The sequence below is a fragment of the Meriones unguiculatus genome, chromosome 3 (assembly GCF_030254825.1).
Source record: "Meriones unguiculatus strain TT.TT164.6M chromosome 3, Bangor_MerUng_6.1, whole genome shotgun sequence".
Lineage (NCBI taxonomy): Eukaryota > Metazoa > Chordata > Mammalia > Rodentia > Muridae > Meriones > Meriones unguiculatus.
The window spans coordinates 46,876,252-46,894,396 of record NC_083351.1 but is presented as its reverse complement, the minus strand read 5'-3'; the positions used below and the strand labels follow the sequence as shown (position 1 = coordinate 46,894,396).

Below are 18,145 nucleotides of genomic sequence, written 5' to 3'. Positions count from 1 at the left end.
TTCACTGGAATATGGGAGTCCCATCTAATGGTGCATTCTCAACAGAGAATAATTCCCTGCTGCAACCAGTATCAACTGCCAGTGGCTTCATACTGAGGCTAGGGCATGGATTGTCTACCATCTATGTGGAAGTCTGACTGGGTGTGGGCAGGTGCTTACTGCTGTGAATTTATGATTGTTTCAGCCATGTCATGTCCAGTAGACAGCGTTCTACAGCCGTCCTCACCACCCTCTAGTTCTGTTATTTCCATCTCATTACTGTCCTTGAGTCTGTGGTTGTTGTCGATACAGAGGTTTTGTTCAGGGCTGGAGCTCAGGTTTTGTTTCTGCAAATAATAAAGACTTGACTGTATTCTTCGTTTATAAGGAAGGCTCTTAAAAGTTTCATGATTTAAAGCTTCAGATGTTCTGTAATGTTTGAAACAGAGTTCAGTTTGGGAACAATGAAGAGGATGAGGAAGTAAACCAACCCCAACTGGCCCTTCTCTCCTGGATTGAAGAAGATGTTTTCCTAGCCATAAGCCACAGTCACTGCAGCTCACAGTCTATCATTCACCGTTTGACTGTGGCCCCTTCCAACGTGGATGAGGAGCAAGGACGGCTGGATGTCAGGTATGGTTCATCCATGAGTTCAGCAGGTTAAATTCACAATGAAGTTATGTACTATGTGTATGAACATGGGGCAGGGCTGAGGAGGTATGAGAAACTTCCTATGTTAGACATAGCAAGAAGCCTAGATATAATTTTGAGTTGTATTTAAACAATAGATCAAAATTGTGTTCAAGAAGTAGTAAAAAGGAGTGCAAACACCATCTGGTAAGCAAAATATTATAAGCTGTGATAAATATTTTCATCAGTTATCCACTCACATTTCACAGAGTACTCGTTAAAACTTATAATTGATTTATTTTAGTAGATAATTACTGTGGTCAGGTCTCATGGCCAATGTATTAATGAAAGTTTATCTACATAAATACATTTCTTTTTAAGTGATTACATCCATCTTGGCCCTTGTGTTCTGTGCATGGCTTTATTTGCCACTCGAAAGCCTCTTTTCTTTTCTGGTTCCCCATTCCCTGGGCCTGAACATGTTTAATTTATGACTGTGTCATATAGCAGTGTTGACTACTGAAGAATCTTACTTGTCATGAAAGCCCTGGGAGGTAGTAGAGAAAATTTCTGGCCAGCTTCCAGAATATTTCAGGTTGCTAGTGGAAGATTGGCTGCTTAGTCTTACTGTCATGTTAGTTTTCACATTGATTTGTAATAAAATGCTTATGCTTATGTGTGAATGGAGTGCGTGTGCATCATGTGCCTGCAGTCCTCAAGGAAGCCAGAAGAGGGCATTAGATCCTGGAACAGGTGGATCAACCATATAGGTACTGGGAACTGAACCTGGATCCTCTGGAGAACATCCACTGCTCTAATCCTCTGCACCGTGTCTCCAGTCCTCCTCAGTCTTCTTGCTTTTTTTTTAAATTTGAGACAGGTTTCACTAAATAAGCCAAGTTGGCATTGAATTCACTGTAGCTCACGCTCCTCTGGAACTTGCCTTGGCTCCCTAAGTAGCTGAGAGATTATAGGTCACAGAGCCCAGCTGATGCAGCCTCCGTGTTAAGAGTATATAAGGAAAGCAATAAACTTCAGTACATTATAATGAGCTACCACCGAGGAGTGTTATTCCACAGCCAACTTACTGGCTCTGGAAAAGTGTGTCGGTAACAGATAACCACTTCTCCATTTGTCTTCCACTTTATGTGTAAAGTGTGTATGACTTGCATTGACATAGGCAGGGTATCCCAAAGGGGAGTCGTTAGTTCTCACTATGGTAAAATGCATGAAATGCCTCAATTTTTTAAGGAAGATTATCTCTTACACTTCTGTGGTTTTTTTTGTTTTGTTCCGTTTTTGCTTTAGTTCATCTGTGACAGTGGATGGAGTCATCGTTGGTTTATGTTCCTGTTCTAAGACCAAATCATCCGCAGTACAGCTGGCTGATGGCCAGGTGCTCAAGTGCAGTTGGGGTGAGTATCAGAATTTTAGGAAAGCAGACTTATAGATAAGTAATTTTGAAACTATGTACTTATGAATGTCTTTTCAGCACTACTTTATTACTGTGGATTGTTTATTTCCTTTCTTTTAGTAGTTTGGTTTTTTTTTTCCGACATACACAGTGATAGGTTTTATTGTGGCATTTCTGTACATCATTTTTGTTGCTCCTCCTTCCCCACTTCTCTCCCACCCTCCTATCCTCATACTGGTCCCCAACTCCCCTTTGCTTACATGTCACTTGTAATCTTTCTTTCTTCCACCTTCCCAGGACTTCTTCCCATATCTTGATGTTATTCCTAGTGTCATGGCCTCTATTCACACTCTATACACATATGGAAATTAACGGCCAGAATCTGCATTAAGAGAAAATGTCCAGTGTTTGTCTTTATGGATCTGAGTTCCTTCACTTGATTGTTAGTTGCTTTTTGTTTGTTTGTCATGCCAGGGTTGCAGCCCAGGCCTTCATGAGCACTAGACAAGCACCTCAACCCAGTGGCTGAGCCGAGGATGCTGTGCGTTAGAGTAGTCTTGGCAGGTGTAGTGTGCTCCTGTGTGGAGTATTCTAATGAATGAAGAGAAATCCAATTGCATGCTAAGTGTTTTGGCACCTATTGCTGTTGGTTTCTTTTGGTGGGGGGGGCGAGATGGGGATGTTGTTTATTTTGATTTTTCAGTGTCTCACAGGGAAGAACTGATGAGCTATTTGTAAACTAAATTTGCCAATCTTAACAACAGAATCACCTTGTGTGGCTGTGGAACCGTGGAAGAACTCTGAAGGATTTCCTGTTCGATTTGCTCATCTATGTACACAGATGGAAGTAGCCATGATTGGAGGAGAGGTAAATAAACACAGGGCAGGAAAATTGACCACAGACAATAGTTAGTGACCAAGGGCATTGGGTAGAAGTGAGGCCCTGGGTCTCCACTAAATCCCAGGGCAGTAACCGGAAGTATGTTCCTCTCTTTACCGCCACCCCCTTCTTTATCTAGAAAAGTGAAAAAAATCAGTCTTTTAGAATTCAGGAGAGAATTAGGGGGAGATAATACACGTAATTGGCAAATTTTATCTCTCATTTATAGAATATTCAGAAGTTTATTAAATACGTTATGATGAATAATACAATCTGAAGAATAATATTTGACAGATTGTCATTCACAGATATTAGAATGTTTATATATAAGATAAGTTGTAAGATACAGTAGTCACAAAGCAAAACAACTTCTGTCTTAGTTACTTTCATTTCCTGTGATAAGATACCGTGACCAAGGAAATCTAGAAAGGAAAGCATTTCATTTGGAAGCTCATATCTAGAGGGTAGTAGAAGCCATGATGATCATGACTGGGGATTGTCAGTAGGCTGGCAGGCATGGTGAGACAGTAGCTGAGAGCTTCCGTGTTGAGACCACAACCAAACGGTAGAGAAAGTGCTAACCAGGAATGGCCTGGGCTTTGGACACAGCAAAGCCACCCTACGTGCTGTTGCTCCTCAAACAAGTCCACACTTCCTCATCTTTCTCAAACAGTTCTACCAACTGAAGTATTCAGATAGAAGCACCTATGAGAGCCATGGTCATTGAAACCACCACACCTTTTTTCAAATATGGAGAGAATCTTTGCTTCTGATCGGAGAGTAAAGGCAAGGAGCAGTGTATGATGGTAGCAAACAGTGAGATGTTCAGGGCTAGCTAGGATGGTGTTTATAGTGGCGATTGTCCAAGAAAGCCTCTTTGAGGCAGTGTGAATATGCTGAGACATGGAGAGGAAATCTATTCGTAGGAAGGAAGAGTGGTCCTAGGACAAGGTACTAGAAACCCTGAGTTTAGAAAGATGGGCAGAGTAGGCTTGAGGCAGCACATGACAGATGCTGCAGCCACAGCCTTCTAGTGTATATCCTGGCTCAGGTCCCCTGCCTTGAGCTTTGCTCCATGCTATCCTTCCCACTTGAGGTGCACAGAGCAGTGGGGATGACTTTTTCCCGACCAGGAGTACAAATCACTGTTCAGCAAGAAATATTGCGAGTGAAGAGAAATAAGCACTATTTTTTCCTTTTTAATCTGATAAATAATTATAAGAAAACCTCCTTACCACCCAAAATGATAAATTTCTTGATGTTTTTTAATCATCAGAGAGAAGTGTTCTTCATGTTTGATATGTGTTTCTTGCTGCCCAGAGGAGTAGGTTGGAGAGGAATAGGTATAGGATGGAAGATCAGCAGAGACTTTTAGGGATGAAGTCAGAGAAGGGAATGCAATAAATTGAAGATAACTGAAGGAGATAGAGTGCCTTGGGTGGGGGTGGGAGCGTATCTGCTGTGCGTGGCAGCGGCCTTGTCTTATTCATCTTATTCACTGTCCTGATTACAGAGTCTTAGGGATTCACAAAGAGCTAAAACTGAGTGGTAAAGACGGCAGGTTTAAGAGCTTGTGAACTGAATTGCTTATAATTTCAGTTTTATTTTTTGGCAGGAATGTGTCCTTGGTCTAACTGACCGGTGTCGCTTTTTCATCAATGACACTGAGGTATGTAGGCTGGGCTTAGGTTGATCCTTCTCACAGTGTTGCTTCCAAGTATGATAGCTAACTTCTCGGTCTCTTTTGCCTGCTGCAGGTTGCGTCAAATATCACATCCTTTGCAACGTGTGATGAGTTTTTACTGCTCACAACCCATTCCCATACTTGCCAGTGTTTTTCCCTGATGGATGCCTCCCTTAAAGGTAAGCCTTCCTTTACAAAATGGAGCTATTCCCTTTTCCAGTGTCTTAATGTATTGCTGATTTTTAAATTCTTTACCTATTTTGGCTGTTTACACAGAGTTTTAGGCTCCTTTATTAGCTTCTTTCTTTAATACAGTATTTTAATTTATTTATTCTTTTACTTTTGTGGCTGTATGTGCACATGTGTTTCCCTGAACCTTGTTATGTGAGTATGTGGGTACAGGCATCCTTGGAGGGCAGAGGCATCGGAGATACTGGTAGCTACAATTACAGATAGCTGTGAGGTGCCCAGTGAGGGCATTAGGAACTGAACTTGGGTTCTCTAGAAGAGCAGTGCATATTCTTAACCTGTGAGCTACCTCTCTAGCCCCCTCAACATAATTTCTTTGCTAAATCATTCTTTGAGTTAACAGAAAATCCACAAAGAAAACACATTTTAAAAAATTCTTGGTGAAATTTTATTATACATTTTATCTAATTCTTTGAGCTACCACATAGATTTCCTACTGGCTGTGTGCGCTAACCTTTTTGGAATGATGATTTCTTGCTGCTCAGCTACCGTTGTACTTGCCAGCTTGTGGTTTGTAGGGTAGTAGCACTGATTCTTTTTATTACATTACCCCCAGCCCCCACTGTGTTCCTTATTCTCAAAGGCCAGTTTATTTTCTTTGCTGCCATTGGTCTGATTATTGTGAAGGTGATGCTATAAGAGATGGGAGAATCTGCTCCCATCTCTTTATTTCACAATTGTTTAAGAAGCTGTATATTATGAACATGCATAAAGGATCTGTAAAGTGAGGGTTCTTCCCTGGAAAGAGATTGCAGGAAGGGCCAGGGATCTTGAGGCTGAGTGGGAGAGCAAACGAACTTGACATTAGCTGAGTTTCAGATACCCATTCTCAAGTTTCAATCAATGGTATTTTTAGTGTTACAGGATAGTCTGTGCAACAGTCAAGGAGCCAGTGGAGAAATTCTGCGGAAAGTGGAAAGGGGTTCGCGGATCGTTACAGTTGTTCCCCAGGACACAAAACTTATACTACAGGTAAGCTCTATTTGTCACACTTTTTGTTATCCTCAGTCACTACCAGACAGAGTAGTTACAGGCTGCATTTTGGGCTCTTTTGTACTTTTCAATCTTTTATTATAATCCTTTTTCTTGACTGTCTGTTGGCTTCATAAAGGAGTATTGATTGATACAAGCTCTGACCAATAAAAAGAAACTTGCATGAAAGTCAAGATAAATATTGAGCACAATTGGGTTCTGCTAATTGCTCATTTTATCGCACTATGGTGGTTCAGGAAGAGGTAAGTAGAACTGTGTATCCTGCTACTTAAATGCTTTTCGATTGATTAGAGCTCTTTTGATTTATTTTGAGATGCCAAGGGGAAACTTGGAGGTCGTTCATCATCGAGCTCTGGTCTTGGCTCAGATTCGGAAGTGGCTGGACAGGTAAGTATTCTGTGTGTGACCGTACCTGTGTGCTCGTAAGGACATGTAGTCTAAGCTATTGTGCTTACTGAACTGTATACATTTTACAAGGAAAATAATGTCACCTATACTTTTCCTTTCTGTAATTTCAGAGTGACTCAGGAGAACTTGTTTGTTATTTGTCCTGAAAGCTGATTATAGCCAGTCTGGGTTGTAATGAAAGTCTTTTATTACAGGAAACTTAGGTTTTAATGGAATATACTTTTTCTCCATTTTTTTCTGTCCTTGCAGGCTTATGTTTAAAGAAGCATTTGAATGCATGAGAAAACTGAGAATTAACCTCAATCTGATTCATGATCATAACCCTAAGGTACCCTGTGCTTCTTACTTGTCCCCTTACTTTATTTTTGAGTGAATGCAATCTAAACTGAAATGCTTTTGTATACTTTTCTTTTTTTTTGATAGGTGTTTCTTGAAAATGTGGAAACTTTCATAAAACAGATAGATTCTGTAAATTATATTAACTTGTTTTTCACAGAACTAAAGTAAGTATTTTTATAACTCATGATCATCATATTTTAATATTGTCTCTTGATCAAGAAATCAGACATGTATCTAGAGAACCATAACTCTTTAAATGAAGTAAGTCATTGTTAACAGTGTTGGTTTTTAGTCTGCCTATAAAACTGTTCTTATGTGATTGGCATCAAATATGGTTCTTTTCTCTAATGATTTTTCTTCACCAGCTTTTTAATGAAACTTTTTAAAGCAAAACATTGGCTGTTGGAAACTTCTAGTGACACTATCCAGGTTTTGTCGTTTCTTTTGTCCTGTACATGCTTTTATTGCTATCCAGAACCCATCCATCCTCTTCTTGTTTTAGGCAGATGACCAAGAAAGTTGGAGAAGGCAGCCCATTTTACTTCTAGAAGGTCACCTTGTGTAGCATTGGCTAGAATACCTAGTGTGGGGTAGTTACCTGCTACAAAACGTCCAGTACTCCTTCTAGTGCTTTCAGCACATGCTTCCATATCACAGTTCAAACCCCCTATCGAGCTACGCATCATCTCCTATTTAGAAAGCTCCCTTGCATCTTTTCTCCATCAGTGCTTGTGCCCCAGATCTCAGGCAGCCACTGCTCAGTGTTTCAGCACAGGTCAGCCTCTTGTTTTACATCACCATTTAATGCAACCAGAAAGTATTTACTGTGCTGTGATTATAGCTGCTTACACATGCAGAGTTGAGCTCAGCCATGTTTTTGCATGCATCATTAGTTCATTCACTTTTTTTAATAATTTATTTGTTTTTTATTTTATGTGTGAAGGTGTCAGATCCCTTGGAATTGGCGGTACAGACAGTTGTGAGCTGCTATGTGGGTGCTGGGAATTGAGCCCAGGTCCTTTGGAAGAGCAGACAGTGCTCTTAACCACTGAGCCATCTCTCCAGCCCCAGCTCATTCATTTTTTAATTGCTCATTAGTATGCTTCTGTGTAAATATATCACCCTTTCTTCATTCTCTGGTTACCTGGACACCTTGGTTGTACCTTCCTTCAGGCTAATATGAGCAAAATTATGAACATTATTGAGAAGGTCTTTTGTGGGTATATTTGATTTCTCACTCTTGAATAACTAAACCTTCCAGGTTCCTTTTTACTTATTGCCCAATATATGTTGGTGGTTGGATCACCACGCTATTTGGTAAAGTGATCTATTCATACAATTTGATTCTTAGAGAAGAAGATGTCACAAAGACCATGTACCCTTCACCAGTTAGCAAGAATGTCCAGATGTCCAGAGAACCTGATGGGAAGAAAATTGACCTCATCTGTGATGCTATGAGAGCAGCCATGGAGACCATCAATCCTCGCAAGTGGGTGCTCTGTTATTGTTGGCATCTTTGAACAACAGGATGTAGAGATGCCTGTCTGGTTTATTCGTCTTGTCATTCTGGTGTTTCACTTACTACCTCAGGTACTGCCTGTCAATACTCACATCTCATGTGAAGAAAACAACCCCAGAACTCGAAATTGTGCTGCAGAAGGTACACAAGCTTCAAGGTAGAGACCTCACACAGACAACTGCTTGACTCAGCCTTCACAGTCTCTGTCTGCAGATGACCATTACCATGTCATTGCCACTTCACAGAGTTAGCATTAGGGTTCTTGGGTCACCATTTTCAAATGTGAAGATTTTGAGTTCAAAGCATTGTATGAATGAATAGAAGGCCTATGTTCATTCTGTGTCTCAGTGTGTAAGTAAATCTTATTACTTGATTTCTTGGTCTGGATTTCCTCCCTGACTCTGTCCTGATGCTTCTCTCTCTCTCTCTCTCTCTCTCTCTCTCTCTCTCTCTCTCTGGCAAGGTTTTATGTAGTCTACTTTTGTCTCAAACTCACTATGTAGCTACAGACGACCTTGAACATCTGACCCTCCTTCCTTTACCTGAGTGCTGGAATTACAAGAACATACCACCATACCTGTTTTTATTTGGCTGTGGGATCAAACCCACAGTTTCATGTGTACTACACAAAGACTAGACTGACTGAGATCCGCACCCTGTTTTTTTCTTAAACACCAACAGGAAATGTTTCCTCTGATCCCGAGACTGTGAGTGCAGAGGAGGCCTTGAAATACCTCCTACTCCTGGTAGATGTTAATGAGTTATATGACCATTCTCTTGGGACCTATGACTTTGATTTAGTCCTCATGGTAGCTGACAAGTCACAAAAGGTATGTGGAGTTCATACTTTTTTGTACCATTTTGAAACTATATAACTAGGGTGGAACCGGGACTGGCATTTCTAATCTCCATTCGCTATATCTCTATGTGTGTTTCACTCCCCTTCCTTTTTTTCTTTTCTTTTTTTTTTTTTTGAGACAGGATCTCTCACTGACCTGGAACTCACTTAATAGAATAGGTTAGCTTGCTGACTTATAGGGATCTAACTATCTGCTTCCCTAGTGCCAGAATAACAGGCCTATGCCAGCATGCCTGGCTTTTTTTTGTGGGTTCTGGGGATCTAACTCAGGTCCTTGTGTTTATACTAAGCTGTGTCCTTACCTAGCCCAGGATGCTTCTTGTTAGGAAGAAGAATAAGCTTGTTAGGCATGGTACAGAGGAGGAGGTATCCATCTCAGTCCATTATTACCTTTGTTTTGCTGTGTGCTCTTCAGTGCTGGCATGCAAGTCATGAAGGGTAGTAAGAGCCAGGCCTGGTCAGGGGGATACCTAGGTTCACTATTGACTGCCTTCTAGATTGTAGGTTGTTGTTTTTCGTATCAGTGTGTGAACAGCTGAGGTTTTTTAGAAATTTAGAGATTGGTCATTATTCCAAATTTAAGCTAGTAACACCCAAATATGAACCCTTTCCCCCCAAATTTTGATATATTATGTAATATATAATTGATACATAAATGTAATAAACATTTAAAATTATGCTGTTTCTATGTTTATTGCCTTAATTAGCATTCAAATTATATAAATATTGTAAGTAATAACTATTTCTTTTAGGATCCTAAGGAATATCTTCCATTTCTTAATACACTTAAGAAAATGGAAACTAATTACCAGCGGTTCACCATAGACAAGTACTTGAAACGCTATGAAAAGGCCATTGGACACCTGAGCAAGTGTGGTAAGCTTTTATTACTGCTTCCAGTGTTCATTACTGCTTCAAGCCTTCTTTGAAACTAAGAAAATTATAAGATAAGATAAAGGTTATCCTATGCCGGTTGTTCTCAGCCGGTGGGTTACAACGCCTTTGGCAAACCTCTATCTCCAAATATATTTACATTATGATTCATAACAATAGCAAAATTACAGTTATGAAGCAACAATGAAAATAATTTTATGGTTGGAGCCACCACAACATGAGGAACTGATTAAAAGGTCAGAGCATGAGGAAGATTGAGAACTACTGCACTAGACAGATTCTAGTTTTTACCCCGGAAAACTTGATTGATGCATGTTCATCCTATTTTTGTCTCATGCCCTGAAAAACTGAGTGTAAAATAGGTCTCTCTTCATGAGCCAGAGGTACCCTCATCTAGAACGAGTCCTTTCTGGGGTAGGATTGAGCACCTCCTAAATTCACTTCAGTGCCTCAGTCCAAACTAGTGTTTGATAGTGGGAGGGAGGAAGACCCTAGCTTACCTGCGGTGAGTGGTTTCTCTCATGCAGTTTAACAGGCAGTGATGGAGAAGACCCAGAGCAGCATCTTGTTGGCTCCTTCATTCCCGTCCTGTACTTGTGATTTGTCACTGGGGTTGTCTGTGGTGCTCATGAATTGTACAATGATTACCCACTTCCTAGAGATTCTGATACAACTGTGAGGGAGGGGCCTGAGGGGAACATTGAGTCAGCATTTCCTGGGGAGTAGTGTAAGGAAATACTGAGCAGAAGAGTGTAGCAAGAATTCCTGCTGGAGTGATGCTCACCAAAAATTCAGATTTGAAGCTGTTCTTTAATAGACTGTAGAAGATGTCTGGTTGGGAGGGGCTGGGGTAATGGCTAAGTCAATAAAGTGTTTGCTTTGTAAGCGGGAGAACCTAGCTCATTCCATAAAATCCACATAAAAAAAGCTGGGATTTAGTGGTATGTGCTTATAATCTAAGCTCTACGGAGGTGGAGACAGGAGGATCCTGGGTCTCACTGGCCAGTCAGCGTAGCAGCCTTCCTTGCAAGCTCCAGACAGTGAGAGACCCTATCTCAAAAAACAAGGTGGACAGTGCCTTCTGAAGAGTGGTACCTGGGGACGTGAGGAACAATACCTCTGTTGCTGTCTGGCCCCCACATGCATGATCACACATGGGCACATGAGCATACAAATAAAAAGTGTCACATTCATATTGTTAAGGAAACATAGGTATAAGTGAAACCCATTATACTTCCAAAATCTTAAACCTGTGTTTTGATAAATCTTATTTTCGCAGGACCTGAGTATTTCACAGAATTCTTAAATTTGGTAAAAGATAAAAACTTGTATAAAGAAGCTCTGAAGTTATATCGGCCAGATTCACAGCAGTACCAGGTATGTGGTGGGTGAAATGAGGTCCTCTGATTTTGCCTTGGGAATTAGTTGGAAAGCGAGGACATCTTGAGTCCAAACACCATCCTTGGAATCAAGGATTATCCTATAACCAGTCAGCCTCATCCTTGTTAGGAAGGAATTAGCCAGGGCAACAGTATTTCAGGAGTTTGAGAGTTCTGTTAATGTAAATATCCACTTAGGTTTTTTAATGTGCCAGTAAGTCAAATTATTATATGATCCTCCTCATAACCTGATGGGGTGTTTTGCCCAGTTTATAGGGGAGGCCATAAACGTGCATAAATGTCCGGAACTGCAAAGTGGCATGCCTGGGGTGCTGAGACCCGGCTCTGTGATCCCCAAGATTATCCATTCATCACTATTGCCACGCCACTGTCATCACCATTTTTGTTTGTAGATCACATTCATATTCCTCTAGTTGCTTTCCTAGTGCTGTGATAAAACACTCTGACCAAAAGCAGCCTTAGGAAGAAAGGGAGGAGCCTGGAAGCAGAAAGTGAAGAAAAAAGATCATGGAGGAATGTTGCTTACTGGCTTGCTCTGTGGCTCAGGTTCAGCCCCTCTGCCCTTCATAGCCCATGCTGACATACCACAGGGCATAGTTCCTTCTGTATCTGTTTGCAATCAAGAAAATGCCACACTGACGTAGCCACGGGGCACTATGATGGAGACAGTACCTCAGTCGAGGTTCCTTCTTCCTAGGTGCTTTGACAACCAAGATGGGCCATTACATGTCTCCTTATGATCTACCTATTATTATTACTGTAATTATCATTTTTTTCTCATTCATGTGTATGCCTGCTTTTCTGTGTATGTACCAGGTTCCTACAGGTACCCATTAGAGGACAGAAGGGGGTGTTGGCTCCCCTAACAGCTTCCTGACATGGGTCCTCTGCAAGAGCAGCCAGTGCTCTTAGCTATCTCTCCAGCCCTGTGCCAGCTTCTTTAGCACCACTTTCTGGCATTCTCCGTATTCCCAGTTAACTGTAGATGGTTCCCAGATGTTGTGTTGTATAATGACCTGCCAGCCCTCTATTGTGTCCTTTCTTGAGTCAACCTGTTTATGACATTTCTAGTCTTCCTTGATGGCCATACTTAGATTAGGGGCCGAATAAACTACTGATTTCCTGTTTTTTCTCTTCCAGGCTGTGGCGTTCAGAGGGCCAGGGACTGTGTTGTATTCCTATACCTCTGCCTCACCCCAGTCCTTGGCTTTAGAAAATAGTTGCCTCAAAGCTTTGGTTTTCTCCCCTTCCCCCAGCTCCAGTGACATTAACCTCCTTACTCCTCAAATCTACTGTGCACATTCTTGTCACATAACCCTTGTATCTTACCTGCTTTCTCCTGACTCTATATAGCTTCATTTTCTTGTAGCCTTTAAAGGTGGCATACCCATCATTCTCTGTCATTTATCTTCTACTGCTATTTATTATAGGCCATGCTGTGTGAGTAAGTCCATTCTCTGTAGCCATATGGGTAAAAACTGAATATGCTGGTTTTTTAATTGTGTGTGTTGTGTGTGTCTGTGTGACTGACATTTTCCTACCACCTAGAATAATATATATGTACTCAATACATGTATGTGAATAAATACTATCTCTTCAGAAAAGTTTTGAGCAGAAGAAGGAAGAGGGAAGTGTGATGATTAAAGTTTCTACAATGGAAATAGAAACTGTTGTCACATTTCTTCATCAAATCTTGATGTCTTGTCACAGGCAATCAGTGTTGCGTATGGGGAGCACCTGATGCAGGAGCACCTGTATGAGCCAGCAGGGCTTGTATTTGCCCGCAGTGGTGCCCACGAGAAGGCTCTTGCAGCATTTTTGGCTTGTGGCAGCTGGCAGCAAGCCCTCTGTGTGGCTGCCCAGCTTCAACTGACCGAAGACAAGATGGCTGGCCTTGCTAGAACTCTGGCAGGTAAGCGGACCCATTTTCTGTTCATTCTTCCAAAGCTTGTGTTTGTTGCTTTGTTTGGTAATTTTATAAATAAGTTTAGGGCAACATTCCTTGAGACAGACTCATTCTAGTCAAACTTACAGAGAACATCCTTTTAACCAGAACAAGAGTCCCACTGCTACAAGGACCACCAAATGCGTTGGCATATTAAAGAAAGCAGTGTATTTCTCTGATCTGTATACTGGTAGATCTTCAATTATGTGGCTTTGCGGGCCCTTAAGACAGGAGATTGTGGCCGCTAATTTTCTTGATATTACACTATCTTGTCTAGTCCATCTTACTAACCCTTAGACATTATGGCCACACCTAACAGTGTAGCTGAAGTTGGCCCTTCAAGAAAATAAAGATGAAGTTTTGAATGGAGCTATGCTAGTGTAGCCAATGTATGGTTGAAAACCATAATAGTAGTTGCCAGGATTGGTTTGGGCAAGACCAGAGGTACAGACAGAAAGTAGAATGGCTCAGGGCTAAGGGATTTCCTAAAGTAGAGGCTAGGCCAGCACTTCTGACCTTTGAGAGTAGTAAAGAATGAGAGGGAAGTGAGCAGGGCTCAGGCCTCAGCAGCACTTGAGATAAAGAAATGCTTGTATTTCTCTTCTTTCTGTCCTCCAACATGAGTTTTAGGGGTGAAAGACAATTCAAACCAGAGCTTTTTGTTTATTTGTTTGTTTTTCAAGACTGCGGTTTCTTTGTGTGTCCTTGGCTGTCCTGGACTCACTCTGTAGAGCAAACTGGCCTCAAAGTCACAGAGATCTATCGGCCTTTGCCTCCCTTAATGTTGGGATTACAGGCATGTGCTGGCGACCCAGCTAAACCAGAACATTCATCTAAAAAAAAAAAAAAAAAGAGAGCAGTCTTTAAACAAACGTACAAACTTAGAGGTAGGAGTGTGTGTATGTTTGTGTGTGTGTTGGAATATACCTAGCTATGATGTTCATTGGCAAAAGGTGCAGAGGGCAGTGAGCTAGGATTTTTAAAAGTGTCTTAGTAGTACAGTGTCTTAGTCAGTGTTTTATTGCTGTGAAGAGATATCATGACCACAGCAACTTTTTAAAGAAAAGCATTTAATTGGAGCTGGCTTACAGTTTCGGAGGTTTAGTCTATTATGCTAATGATGGAGAACACGGCAGCATGCAAGAAGACATGTAATTTACAACTCTACATCCAGATCTGTAGGCAGCAGGCACACACAGAGAGAGAGGAGAGATTGAGCTCATTTTGGCTATTTATGCTTTTCAATCCTGTGATTAATTTAGATTCTTGACTAAGCAGGGGACCACACTTCTGTAATCCCAGGCAGCCACAAGATTTCACACTTCAGGCTGGCTGCCCAGGGTGTGCATTGAGATTGTGGGTAGGAGGGATGTGATTCTGTTGTTCTCCCAGAACGCCAGAAACTTGTAGTCTGCTGCATCATAGGGAAAGAAGTGGAAGCCAGTTTCCATTTGCTATCAAGTGCTTGTTGCTGTCTTTGCAGAAAAGCTGGTCGAGCAGAGGAAACACAGTGAGGCAGCTACAGTTCTGGAACAGTATGTCCAGGTGAGCCCCTCCCCTGACACCACACATCACATTAACAAGAGAAGATTTGTCTGTAGCTACTGATGGCAAAAACTGAAGGACCTGTGGTAATAGTTAGGTCTTGAGGTGCTGTTGATTCTAAAGGTCTTCCGTTTGTTGACTTGGCTTGAAAATCTCAGTCTCAGGTATATCTAAGTATGTCCTGCATACAAATATAAAAAGCCTGAAAATCTGTAGTTTTTGAGAACTACTAAGGGATGCCACAGAGGTGAAATCCTGTTCCTGTCCACATGTGACAGGTTATATTCAAGTGTAAGATCATTTGGATTTCAGGAGGGTGTAGGAAATACAAATGAATTTCTTGCTTAGACTTTTCTTTCTTTCCCTTAAGATAATGCATTGTGTATGTGCAGATATTCTAAAATCTGAAAAGATAACCCCCAAGTTTGGGTGTCTAGGTTGGGGTCCTAAGCACTGCTGATGCACATTCTCGGCCTGTCATTGTAGACTGAGTAGAGCTCTGCTGTAGACTAGAAAGCTCTGCTGTAGCATGTGCTAGTGAACTGTGTTAACTTTGCCAAAGCAGGGCCCTTAGTGTTAGGTTTCAAACCAGGACAAATGACTGAGGTGTCATAGTAGAGCAGATCAGGCTGCCAGGTTCTCCCAGCATCCTCAGCCCCGACCTGTTACAGGATCTTCCTGTCTGGCATACTCCAGCCCCTTCCCTAAACTCTCCAGCCCAGGGGACTGGACTATTCTTCCCTATGTACTCCAACCATTTTGGTTACTGGCTCTCTTTGTACCTTGGATAGCACCAAATGAATGGGAGGAAAAAAAAAAAAAGAAAGGACATGACTGTTCCTCGGAATGGTGGAGGAGAAGGTTTATTGCAGATCTGTGGGAGAGCATAGCCAGAAGCAGAGACTGTTAGGACCAATGAAATGATGATGAGGCACCCAACAGATTATATATGAAAGAGGTTTATTAGATGGAGATGAAGAGAGAGAGCCATGATAGAGGAAAGGGAGGGAGATGACCTGACAGAGAAAAGGGAGAGAGCAAGAGAGTAAGAGGGCAAGAGAGCAACAAAGTGGCAGGTTGATCCTTTAAGGAGAAACTTAACCACTACTGCCAGGTGAGACACTGGCAGGAGACACCTGATGACATCATAGGTTGCTAGGCAACCCAGAAGCAGGCTGCCTAAATACTAACATTCCTCCCTTTTTTTAATAATTAAAAAATGAGGTGCTTGGGCTGCTTCTCATGTAAGGCAAGTTAAAGTATATAAATGTAGGTTCATTGGAAGCAGCTCTTGGTTGCCATGCAAGGGGCTAAGAGAGAGAAAGAGAGAGAAAAAAATAGCAACAAAATGTCCAGAATACTTGTCAAGAGGAGAAGGAGAAGCCCCTGCCCTGTAAAGTTCAGGGTAGAGGGTTGCTAGTAAAGAAAGAGTTATGAGCCACGCAAGGCAGCAGGTAGGGACTGAGGAATGCTGGGAGAACCTGGAGCTACTTGTCTTAGGCCTGAAGTATACCATTCTAGGCTTTTGTTAGTAATAAGTGAATTAACAGGCATAGATTCTCTTCTGGCTACTTCCTGCTGACACTGAGGTGCACTGTAAGGAGGTCAAAAGGCTGCAATGCTGGCCATGTCCAGGAGGAACAGGCTGTTTTGATGCTGTCCAGGGCCTGTGAGAATATCCATGGCTGGAAGGGAAAGTTCAGGTCCAGCTTGATGGAAGTCTATGAGGTCAGAATGGAACACTTCTGGTAGCTGCTTTGGTGCTTTTGTGGATATAGAAAACACATGGGTTGGCAGGATACTGGACCATATTTATAGGCAGAAGACAAGGTTAAGTAGGTTATGGAGAAAATTCCTTTAGGTGTACGTTTAAAACTTTTGGGAGAGCAAACAGAGGTAAAAAGGTTTGGGTCAAAGATACTTGAACATGGGAACCTCCATTTACCTGAGGGAGCCTCCATTTACCCAATCACTGGTAGTAATTTAAAAGGCTTTGCTTTGAATCTGTCATTTAAGGAAATTGAGGCCAAGTTTGGTTACAGAAGTGTATAAACTTAGAGGCCCTTAAAGCAGGCACTAGGTGTAGAAATCTGAAATTCTCCAGAAGACATCCCAGAGGAGAATCTGGAGAAGCGGACGAATGGACTATTCCCATTGGGCAAGTAGGAGTCAGTGACCTGTCAAAGTGTCCCAAGAGCAAGGTTTGACTCAGTAGATTGGTACAATCTGGTCAAACAGCTTGTCAGCGTTGGCCAGAAACCAAGGGCACAGTTGCCCATAGCAGACACGGGTGCTAGGATTTTGTAGATGAGCAAGAGGGTGAGGGAGAGAAGCTGTGTTGGTAGAGGGAAAATCTTACCTAAGAGAGAAGATGGTCCTAGGTGAAGGGTTTGGATGTAGGTTGGTGAGAGTGGTAGGAAGCACTCACCAATTGGCTGGTGTTGGGTGTACAAATGTAGCAGTCAAGTAGCCAGGAATTGATGCCAACCAGAGGGAAGACTCACCAATCAGGCAGTGTTGGTTGTACAAATGTAGCAATCAGGTAGCCAGGAAAGGGAAGTCTCAAAACCAGGGAAAGGGGAGGAACGCCACCCTCTGAAATAGGTAATAGGTGCAGTACTTATCTGGAGCCCGTTGACCTGAGAGGTAGATTCAGATGGATTTCCTGCAGTTTATAAGAATTACTTTCAAGTTTCACAAAGGAGATAAAACTTAAACATGTTAACATCACAGTTTGTAATCTGCACTGAAATATATATTGTAGAAAAGGCAGTAGACATACACATTTTGTGTTAACAGCATAAGAAATCTTTAAGATGAGCTCTGAAAAGGCAGAAGCCTTTTGTGAAGTAGAAGGGACAAAAGCTCACTTGATCTTAACCATTACTGAGATTTAAAGGAGATTTAAAATCTTGAGCTTGGAACCATAATAGGTGGTATAGTGGAATCTTTTTGTATTAGAGTTAGATTAATAAATCATCTCTTGATAAAGGTCAAAGCTCTGGACAGTCAGTATAACAGTAGCATAGCAACAGGAGGAAATATTAGGCATTTTTACCTATTTAGGATACCTTAAATCACCTTAGACCTTGCCACCTTTTTACCAACCTTAAAACACTTTCTTAAACCCTCAAACATTTTTCTTAGGCCTTTGTATCTAGTTATTTGCCATGAGACATAGGTGAGACTGTTATGAACATTTATTGTCCTTTAGCTAAAGGAATGGTAAAAGGTTACATTTGAGGCCTGTTTCTTCAGTCTGGCAATAAGGCATATTGTGTCTAGGCCTGACAATAGCAACTCTAGGACCCAGGATTAAGGCCTGGTCTCCTGCCTATAAAGAGAACTGAGAAGGCATTTGAAGTCTCCCAAGACAGAAGTTGCAGTATGTCTGTGGGGCCCGAGTA

The 18,145-nt window shown here is 41.7% G+C and overlaps 1 protein-coding gene across 1 annotated transcript in view; it reads left to right on the top strand.

Moving 5' to 3' along the window:
* Elp1 (elongator acetyltransferase complex subunit 1) overlaps positions 1–18,145 on the top strand; it is a 61,133-nt gene that overhangs the window by 24,193 nt on the left and 18,795 nt on the right. The window contains exons 14-29 of the mRNA XM_060379935.1: positions 427–612; positions 1,918–2,024; positions 2,788–2,891; positions 4,519–4,572; positions 4,661–4,766; positions 5,693–5,808; positions 6,143–6,216; positions 6,487–6,565; positions 6,661–6,740; positions 7,928–8,065; positions 8,167–8,252; positions 8,777–8,925; positions 9,707–9,830; positions 11,128–11,225; positions 12,959–13,160; positions 14,677–14,738. Coding sequence (XP_060235918.1) covers positions 427–612; positions 1,918–2,024; positions 2,788–2,891; positions 4,519–4,572; positions 4,661–4,766; positions 5,693–5,808; positions 6,143–6,216; positions 6,487–6,565; positions 6,661–6,740; positions 7,928–8,065; positions 8,167–8,252; positions 8,777–8,925; positions 9,707–9,830; positions 11,128–11,225; positions 12,959–13,160; positions 14,677–14,738 — 1,765 coding nt within the window. The remainder of the gene's footprint in view (positions 1–426; positions 613–1,917; positions 2,025–2,787; positions 2,892–4,518; positions 4,573–4,660; positions 4,767–5,692; positions 5,809–6,142; positions 6,217–6,486; positions 6,566–6,660; positions 6,741–7,927; positions 8,066–8,166; positions 8,253–8,776; positions 8,926–9,706; positions 9,831–11,127; positions 11,226–12,958; positions 13,161–14,676; positions 14,739–18,145) is intronic.